Source organism: Papaver somniferum, chromosome 3, assembly GCF_003573695.1.
Source record: "Papaver somniferum cultivar HN1 chromosome 3, ASM357369v1, whole genome shotgun sequence".
Taxonomy (NCBI): Eukaryota; Viridiplantae; Streptophyta; class Magnoliopsida; order Ranunculales; family Papaveraceae; genus Papaver; species Papaver somniferum.
The window spans coordinates 66,242,717-66,252,867 of NC_039360.1; the positions used below are offsets into that span (position 1 = coordinate 66,242,717).

Here is a 10,151-nt window from a genome sequence, read left to right on the forward strand (position 1 = left end):
TTCGCCTACATGATTCGGTTGATAACCCTAAATTAATATGTGAATAACAGAAGAGTGTTCGACTAATAACGGGAGATCAGTTATTGGACAAACCTATGCCTAGTATTTTTATGAAACTCAAGTCAGAAGTTCGGCTGAACTTTAGCAACAATTGAATCAGTGAACTTTAGTTTATTCCTATATACATAAACTTCGGTTGAAGATTATGTATTTAATTTAACGATCTTCTACACTAATAACTAAGTTCGATTGACAAATTGATGTTCTATATCAGCCGAGTTGTTCTTCTGAAATATATAAAATAATGAGAACGAAGGTAGGTTCGGCATATACTATTTGTGACATTCTGAGCCGAATCACACTATAAAAACCTTAATTTCATCCATGTATACCATTTTTATCGATCAAACAAAATAAAAACAAGAAGGGTTTGTTAGAAATACCTTCTAATATAAATTCTCGAGCAATCGGGATTTGCATTTCGCTCTCCAACGTCGCTCACTTTGATTTGGGATTCACTTGCTTGATTACTTGCTTGATTGAATTGGATTCAAACATGTGGATCATGAAGTAAATTTCTAACGCAAAGCTTCGTTCTACTCATCATTCTATAGTTGTGATTTTAATCGACGATCAAAAATTTGTCACTGAACGATTGATCGACAACGGAATTATTTTCTTCCTATCGGCTGATTTTGTTTTTGGTTTTGGTTTTGACCATTTTAAGTTTATATTTTTGATTTAACAGAAGGACGTTTTTGTACCTTAAACTATATAAGGGTAACTTGGTCATTTACATGCAGCTGGACAGCCCTTATACACCTTAGCTAGGCCAGTCATTTCGTCGTGCTGACAATGTCAATTCCAGCATTTTGCAGAAAACTTCTTTTTCAGTCTATTTTTGTGCTGATAATAGTGGGACTTTTCATAGGGAATTTCACGCTCCCTATATAGAAAATGTCATTCGACATTGGATCATTTACAAACCAAAACAGGGTACAATAATGTGGTCAAAATAACACTTCATAACCGGCAAAACCAAAACACACATATGGCTTTATATATCTTCTTTGTTACTAACAGATTTTCCTAATATTCTGTGCTATAGACTCTATCAATTACTTCAGTTTTCGTCTCATGGATCAGGGAGAAGTTTGCCTTGGGAGGAATATTCTCTAGTATCATCGTCATCACCATCATATTCATCATCTTCGTCATCTTCTTCGTCTTGGTTGTATAACAATGAGGAATTAACCAACGGACCATCATTGGATCTACTCTCTGTATGAGTCTCTTGAGAAGCACTTGAAGCTTGTGTCTCGCTATCATATGAGCGCCTCTCAAATGCCCTTAGTCTCATTTCGTCAGCCTTTGAGTTTCGCCCCACTATTGGTGCTTGGACTGGAATACGGCCTTCCAGCATGCTTACAACGGAAGACATAAGAGGCCGAAGACTTGGGGATGGGTTGGTGCATAACAAAGCTATGTTCAACATTTTCAGAGCCTCTTTTTTCGAGTACTTTGATCCCAGAACCGGGTCTACAAGGTCGAGTAGATTTCCCTGCTCTTGTAGTACATAAGCCTGCAAATATCCAAGAGAAGATGGTTAATTTCGCTGTCACTTTCCTGTCATCATTCTATTTGTCTATGCTAAGGATTATGATTAAAATAGTTGAAATAACAATAGCCCTAAAATCTTTAATGCTTTCATGACATGCAAGTGCTATAACGCATATATAATCTTACCCAGTCAAGAAGATAGACGAACTCCTCCTTTGGCCTGTAATTTGTGTTGCTCTTCCCACTGACGATTTCTAAAGCAATGATTCCAAAGCTGTATACATCTGCTTTGTACGTCAAGTAACCCCTCATTGCATATTCTGGAGCCATATAACCTCTACAAGTAATAGACAGCATAAATCACATGATGAGTAGATTATAGGTGAATTAAGCAGTCCAACTCTTGGCCTGTAATGATGAGGCAAATTACCCCCTCATTTCTACCTCCTGAAGTTCAAACTTTTACGACCCATTTTTTTTTCATATTCAAGCTAATGACCACTCTAACAAACAACAGACACACTAAATGAACTAACGATAACTAACATAGGATAAAAAAGAAAGGTAGGGGGAGGGAAAATCGACTTACATAGTTCCTGCTATTCGTGTACTGATATGAGTGTTCTCGTCCTCGTCAAGTTTAGCCAAACCAAAGTCAGATATTTTAGCAGTGAGATCTTTATCAAGCAGCACGTTTGTTGCCTTTATGTCCCTGTGAACTATCTTCAGTCTTGATTCTTCATGAAGATAAGCTAAACCTTTTGCTATCTCCAGGCAAATCTTATGCCTTGTTGGCCAGTTCAAATTCAGTCGCTGTTCTTCTTTACCTAAGATGGTGACATTTCTAATAAATTAGGTTATAAATTGTGGTATGGACATTCTGGAAATCCAGAGACTGTTTTGTAATGCCCCTTTGAACATTATGTTGTAGAAACCGCCTAAAAAGGCATAAATGGACATCAGCAATGAGCACATGTTAATGGTTGAACATGGTACCGACTCTGAAAAGTGTTTTTACTACGGTATTAAAATAGGGAGTCAAGGTGCTTACCAAATAGTGCACGTGCAAGGCTATTATTTTCCATGTACTCATAAATTAGCAATAGCTGGTTTCCTTCAATACAACATCCAAAAAGCTTCACAAGGTTCTGGTGTTGTAAAGCAGAAATCATGCCAATCTCATTGATAAACTCGCGATTGCCTTGCTTGGATTTAGAAGAAAGCTGCTTCACAGCAATTATTGAACCATCATGCAATTGACCCTGATATAAGAAAAATGAGTTTTGATAAGATTCTTTGACAAAACAGCAACGTAGAACCTGGAAATAAAATTCTTAATTACCTTATAAACCGGGCCAAATCCACCTTCACCTATTTTGTTAGCTGGGTCAAAGTTGCCAGTTGCTGCTTTAATCTGTCTTAAACTGAAGTAACCCGTTTGTGATTCTATTCCTGCTCTGAGTTCTGCCAGATGAGAAAAAAGAGAATGAAATACAATTTAGCCAAGAACCTAGCATCTCTATTTCTTAATACCATTCTAATCTGTATATCAGACCACAGTTACAGGAAAAAGTAGAAAAAGGAAAAAAACTTTTGTTTTTCTCTTTTAAAGCAATATATAATCTTCCTGTTTGTTACTGTCCCCAGATAAATTATACAATGTTATACTAAAGTGAAGACTATCTTCATACAATTGAAGGCGACCGCATAAACTTTCACAGTATTCATTCTATTTCAACTTCAAATATCTTGTATAACGCAAACTAGCGCCACACTAAGCAGGAAAAAAAAAACTAGAACAACTCAACTGCAACCTTGAAATTTTCATACAAGTGAAGGTATAGTGAACGAATAAGTTCTTTATCATTTTCACTAACCTTTGTTCTCAAGGTCCTTTCCTCCTAGGTAACCTTTCTTCCGGAGAGCTGCCAATATTAGTAACACTAGTACACACGCAGCAGCTACAATGCCAAGAATAACTCCAATAGACATGCGACCTGTGTCCGTTCCGGGATCGAAGTCTAACAAAAGAAGAAACCATCAAGTATTGATCCAAGATAACAAAGAATATGGAGGACAGAGCCAAATTTCTGGATTAACTTACTTGGTTTGACTGTTATTGCTGAAATTAAAGGTCCATAAACACTTCTGAATGGAATGGAAGAAGTTCCTTTCCCTCTCCAGAATAAGTGAATCTCAAGAGTGCCATTAGTAACATCAATGTTAAGTTCTTTAGTTACTCTCTTACCGACCCCTTTAGCCTCCTCTGCAATATTAAAGTCCTTCAAGAAACTTTTTCCCTACAAGTAGTATATCAAAACAATGTCTCGTAAAGCCCGATTGAACAATCAAAAAAAGGATTGATTTGGAACCAATTGTCAAACAGTCTCAGCAAAGAATTTGATCCAGTGATAAAAGGATGATCCATTCAAAAGAATGACGCAGACTTGCCAACACTCACTTGGATTGATACATCAAAAATGCGTTTCCCAGGAATGTTATTTGGTTGGTTAGCAGGGAACATTATTTCAGCAAAGTGAAGTGTCACATTATAATTTCCTGGGCGCAAACACAAGCCGTAGTACTTCAGAGAGACAGGGGCAAGGCGAGCTGTCGTATACAAGTCTGCTGCTGTCATGTTTGGGCTAGATTGAGCAGAATATATTGCCGTCTCATTTCCTATGTAGTTCCCCATAGTGCTAGAAGCCCATTTACCATTAGACCAGAAAAATGTTGATGGACCCATTGTTGATAAGTCTGCTTCATATTCGTTGCCTTCAAAATTCACAGCTGGTCCACCACAATTGATGAACAATGAAAAATCTGCAAGGATAATGATAATGTGATAATTTGCATGTGTTGATGTGGAAAAACATAACGCTTTTCTTTTTTCGAAGAGCTCAGATCAGTCAGACATTAGTAACAAGCTTATCTACCTACATTTGGGTTTTAAGGAACAGGGTAGATCCTTCTTCAAGCACCAAGGAGTTCTGCGAAATAAAGATTTGGTTATTTTATTTCTTCTGGTTAGTAAGTATGTACAAAAACAAGAACCATGTGTAGTCAAAAAACTTACGACTTGTCTTGCCGTGATGAAAAACTAGATATTTTATTCCTGTTAGATCATCAAATAAAGAATGGTATTACATTTTAATATTTTATACAAAACTAACTTTCCAGTGACAAATAATTAATTGAAATTGGACTTACAAGTTCGATTCCTGACAGCTGGATTGAGCAGATCCTGTGAAATTGTTGTAAGATATATCACTGCAAGACAGATTGACACACCCAGTCGTATTTATGAAGTGCACAAAATGTTTTACCGCACACACAGATTAGGAGCAGATAAATACATACAAGTTCCTCTTTGTGTTAACTATCCACGACGGTATGGGTCCAGTCAGTGAGTTATTGGTGAGATACCTACATTCAAGAACAATATCATTTTCAACTCACCAATCATAAGGACCCAAAATTTGAGTCGACTTTATTGAGTATAAGATTTTTTTGGAAGGATTTCTTAGAGCAAATTTACTTACACGAACCGCAGTTTTTCAAGCTGTTGAAGATTGTCAGGGATAGTGCCATCCAATCTGTTAAAGCTCAAATCCCTGTAATATGAAACTCTCTATAGTGACGATGGCAGACAAGATATTCAACTTCCTACCCCAACCAGAAACTGATTACTTTTTTCAGATATTAGGTGAAAATAATCACAAAAAAGGAAGGTAATTGATATAATAAAAGACACAGTCGGTACATATAAAATCATGTCTTAATGCGTGATCACTCAAAACTGGGAGATATGAGAGAAATCTTTGATGTTTTTGTTAAATCAAGGTGTAAAGAAAAATCTAATACAGATATTTTGAAGTGAAATATGAATAATTGGTATTCTATCCAAAATTCCGAACTGCCAAAGAAACTTACATGTTGTCGAGATTTGTCATCATCAGTCCAATATATTGTGGGATAGAACCACTAATCAAGCAATTTCTCAAGACCCTGTCATTCATTTGAAAAAGTTTTTTTATTTTAATTCGCTGAAACTACAAAAGATTGGTTAGTATAAACGATAAAGACATGCAGTGAAGCATCTGCGTTAACCACAATTAAACTCACAAATCTCTCATGACTGTCAAATCCTTCAAATCTGGGAATTTTTGCGTACTGGGTCCCTTCAAATCAGAGATTCTCCTGAAATAAATTTGCATCGACTTAAAAGGATGAGCTCATCATTCTTGAATTCGACAGTCAAAAGGAAGATCATTTGAGTAAACATTTGGAAGTCTTAAAAGGGTGAAAGTGGGCTTACAGTATAGTTAAGTTCTTCAAAAGGGATACGGCAGAAGGAATGGGTCCCTCCATGGATGTGCCTTGCATTTCTCTGGAAAGCTTATCATAAATCAAATCAGACTTCAAGCTAGGAGCTTTTGCTTTTACGAATCAAAACATAATTCGTAAGTATTATACTCACAGCCGGCTGAGTTGTGTCCAATTCCCAATAAACTCAGGTATATTGCCAGAGATACTAGTCCCATCTATCCTACTGCAAAAAGCAACTGAATTCAATGTACTTAATTTAAATGAAAGATACAGCTTAAACAAACCCATAAAACTCTATATGTCAATTGAGTTTACATACAAATCTCTCAAGTTCTTCAAATCACCAAATTTTTGTGGTAAGGTTCCCGTGAAATTGTTCCCCGATAAAAGTCTGCGGAAATACGAAGAGCATACCAAGTGAGTTCAACATTTAAAGGTGTAACTACTCTAATTAGCTCGACTATTTGGAGCAACATAACTAATCAAATAGGTAAATGAGACTGTAACTTCTAGAATTTATGATCAATGTTGTAAGTGAACGAAAGTACTCTTACAATCTTCGCAAACTTTTCAGATTGCTAAGAGCTGGAGGAAGAGGTCCATCAAGCTGATTATCTTGTAAGTTCCTATTGCAGACAAATCTTGTTAAGTACAAATTATAAAAATAAAAATAAATATTTAATTTCCGAATACAATCAAAATTTAATCACATCTTACAGCTCATGCAGTGTGATAATGTCACCAATTTCCTTCGGAATTGATCCACTAATGCTGTTTGCCAATAGAGACCTGCAACCAACAAATAGTTTAGGATGTATAAATATAAATGATTAGTATCCAGAGTAAGTGAAGAATCCAAACAATGTAATACATTAAAATCTTACACGATTGTGAGAGGAAGGGTAGACCAACTCTTGGGAATGGTTCCATTCAGATAGTTACGACTTAAATCGCTGTTAAACAGAGAGAAATGAACCATATTAGTCACTGACATCAACAAGACACAGAAAGAGAGATGATCATGGCAATGGAAAAAAAATGATAACCCACTATATGATTGAAAATTTGGAACTGAGTTTAATCAAGTTACAGTTTATTACTATGCCTAGGATTACGAGAGCTACTGCGTATGCGATATTTTTTTCTGAGAGGATTTTGAACTGAAGTGGAGACAGGTCTGAACTCCATGTTCTCTACAAGAATCACAGATTTGCACTGACATAGGTGCAGTTGGCTCAGACGGACGGCAATTTACCAACCAAGCCGCAGCACATTATCCATGAACAAACTTCATTAGGCAAACTTCGTTCGCAAAGCATTTGAGTGAACTAAAGGTACGCTCTATCATAACATCCACCTTGAGAGCAAACAGTCTTTATGAGGCATCTCATCAAACAGTTCTTGTGCATGAAAAAAATAGACACTTATAGTGTCACAACTTACATTTCCTGGAGAAAAGGAAGATTGCCGAATTCTTGAGGTAGAATTCCAGTTAAGTCGAGACCTTTGAGTTGACTTGAAATGAAAAGAAGACCCCTTTCAGAAATTATACACAATAATAATTATAAAGAGATGAAGAGTTGAGTCACGAGGCAAAGGGATATTACATGTTTGTGATATGGCAAATTGAAGAAGAGTTGTAACTACAATTGCAGGTAACATTACTTAAGATATCTTTAGTAAAGGTCACATTAAGAACTCCACTTCGAGTGCATGAATTTTTGTTGACATTCTTCCAATATGTAACGTTTATCTTTGTAGAGATATTCTTTAGTGCTTGCACTGCAATTGAAGTTTTTGGGTTAGCAACACAATATTGATAAAAGTTAGTATTAGGTTTCTTTTAACATTCGGTTAGGTAAAGCAAACCTTTTTTTTTACTAAGTCATTATTTACCAAGGGTATAACGACTTTCAAACTTTGAAAGCCATCATTAAACGGTGCTGCTTGCTCTAAATAGTTACATACACAAACCTACCTAACACATGGGGAGTGGGGGGAATAAAGGTCGGTCAAAGATTCTACTGTAGAAACCATCGATTCTTAGCTGAGGAGATTCAATGCAAGTCAAAGGTCAGAGGAGGCAACGTAGCCATCTACAGTTGTTCAACATCCACTTAGCAACTCTAACCTCCAACTGTATTTTGAAATTTTAATATTTTCAGGGCTATAAAATTATTGATTTTCTTGTGCTCGGTCGCTCGATCAATAGGAAATTCTTAAATGCACCGAAAAAGAAGAAATACCAGCGTAGAAATCTTTTCTATCTCTCTTCTCTATTGCCCAAAAGAAAAATGAGAATAGCGACGTGTACCAAAAATTCAAAGATAGCAAATTGCTCGACAGCCACAGTTCATATGATGGGATCTAGCTAGAAGACCAAACGTGTCTGTTCTTCAGAACTGATGCTTGTACCACTACCGATGAACTGATATCTTTTGTTCTTTCTTGTTCATCCAATGTTTTTACGGAGTTTCTGTGGGACCCACAATCTCTGAATCAGATGAAGATGATAACATTATCTTATTATACTTAAACCCTATATTCAACTAATTAAGGCATGGATAGATGACGTACTAACTAACTACTAGTATCACTACTGTCTTTGACTCGGAACATACTGTATTATGCTACTGTGGTATCAGAACCTCTGAAAATCTGAACTGCTAAGTTTTTTTCCAACAAAGAAAAGAATTGGATTGATCAAAGCATGATACAAAAACAGAGAAAGGTTGAGCTGAAAACTCAACTCTCAATCTCAACCTCCTATCCTGATATCTAAGACCCAACGGGACTGAACGTACAGCTAATTAAGTTTGCCATCTCAAAAGCAAACATCAAAATTTTGAAAGAAAAAAATTATCACAAGATACAGTCATGAGTGCCCCTGATTTTCTTTGTGAAGTTGTCAATTATTGAAATTAATGTGGTAATAAGAAGAAGAATAAAGCTCTGATTTTCTAAATATTTTAGTTATGTTTTCATTGAACCGAGGCACTAGCAGTCGATATGGGAAATGGTTAATTAATCAAAAACAACAAGGAAATTAGTAATGACTACGTTACCTTCATCATCAGGAATTACTTGAGCTTCAGATCCGAATTCTCCATAGAAATTTAACAAAAGAAACAGAAGAACTAGAAGAGCTGAGATTTTTGGAACTGCTAATTCCATTTTGTCCTTCAAAAACAGTAGTAAACTATTTCTTTCTGTTCTAATTAACTTAGGCAAGAGAAATTAAGTGGTGCGGATTGCAGCATTCGAAACTTGAAAGAGTAAGAGAATCGTGGTTGGCTGCTGCTGGCTTTGGCTAATAAGAATTACAGTTCAATATATCTATCCTTTTCTCTTGCTCTGTCTGCATCTCCTGTTTTGATTTTGTCAAACGCGTAGTCTTAAATACATCTAGCTAAAATTAAAGTTAATAAAGCGCAGGAAGTACATTTTGATTTTAGCTAACTCTCGGTAATAAAGGATCAGAATTATTGAACAACGGTGGGCACCCCCCACCACATGATTCTTTTCCTCATTTACAAAAGGGCTTATCATTTTACCTTCTTTTCTTTTCAATGCATGTTATCATTTTACTTTCTACTGGTTATATTAAGAGGGATTTCTCCGTTGAAATTTGGGTATCAGATGATGAAAAAAGTTAAAGAACATAAGAAAAAAAAATGTTGTAAAAGGCCATGTGATTCATTTAAGCAATATTTAGACCTTTCCTGAATAATTTGGGGAATAAAATCGATCAATGAAACAATGTTTTCAGGATAAAATGAAGCCATAACAGCATTAATGGGAAAAAGCATATGCAATCTCCTTTGACCCAACCAATAACACACACATATCAGATTTTGGTGATGCTTGGAGAGAAAAAAAAATCAGAGATTTTGATGTGTTGAAATGGGAAAAAGCATCTCCAATTTATCATCTACAACAAACGCCTTCGAAATACATCCAATAGTAGTGTCTCACGGAAGAAACACCTTATGGAAAGAGACAAGTTTGTAATATTCTCTGGTAAACTGAATTATGTTTTCAAACGTTGACATAAATATCCAACACTTTCTAGGGCATTCTTTCTAGACAAACCACCCCCAAGCTCTCTCGAAAGTTGGAACCCCCAATGAATTGAGATGACGAACCCACTGGGAGTTATTGATCCACATAAAAACTATCGTGGCCGACCAAAATATTTTGCATGTAAAGTTTTGGACGAGTCCGACTTTGTGCACCCAGCTTTAACCGGAGCGCACATTCCT

At 36.1% G+C, this 10,151-nt stretch overlaps 1 protein-coding gene across 1 annotated transcript; it reads right to left on the reverse strand.

Moving 5' to 3' along the window:
- Positions 1 to 949: 949 nt before the first annotated feature.
- Positions 950 to 9,279, reverse strand: LOC113356367 (probable LRR receptor-like serine/threonine-protein kinase At1g53430). Its single transcript, XM_026599481.1, has 24 exons — positions 8,955 to 9,279; positions 7,497 to 7,671; positions 7,333 to 7,404; positions 6,774 to 6,842; positions 6,607 to 6,678; positions 6,444 to 6,515; positions 6,209 to 6,280; positions 6,041 to 6,112; positions 5,879 to 5,950; positions 5,686 to 5,760; positions 5,494 to 5,568; positions 5,103 to 5,174; positions 4,921 to 4,986; positions 4,771 to 4,830; positions 4,637 to 4,675; positions 4,501 to 4,550; positions 4,022 to 4,383; positions 3,665 to 3,860; positions 3,438 to 3,581; positions 2,903 to 3,024; positions 2,612 to 2,822; positions 2,150 to 2,387; positions 1,747 to 1,897; positions 950 to 1,582 (listed from the first exon to the last, which is right to left on the reverse strand). The coding sequence occupies exons 1-24, from the start codon at positions 9,061 to 9,063 to the stop codon at positions 1,136 to 1,138; spliced, it is 3,093 nt and encodes a 1,030-aa protein (XP_026455266.1). The 5' UTR covers positions 9,064 to 9,279; the 3' UTR covers positions 950 to 1,135.
- Positions 9,280 to 10,151: the final 872 nt, after the last annotated feature.

Coding starts and splice junctions, on each gene's coding strand:
- LOC113356367 (XM_026599481.1), bottom strand. CDS start 9,063: ATGGAATTAGCAGTTCCAAAAATCTCAGCTCTTCTAGTTCTTCTGTTT. Junction 6,679..6,773: donor ACCCTTCCTCTCACAATCGT/GTAAGATTTTAA, acceptor TGTTGGTTGCAG/GTCTCTATTGGCAAACAGCA. Junction 2,823..2,902: donor GATTTGGCCCGGTTTATAAG/GTAATTAAGAAT, acceptor TTCTTATATCAG/GGTCAATTGCATGATGGTTC.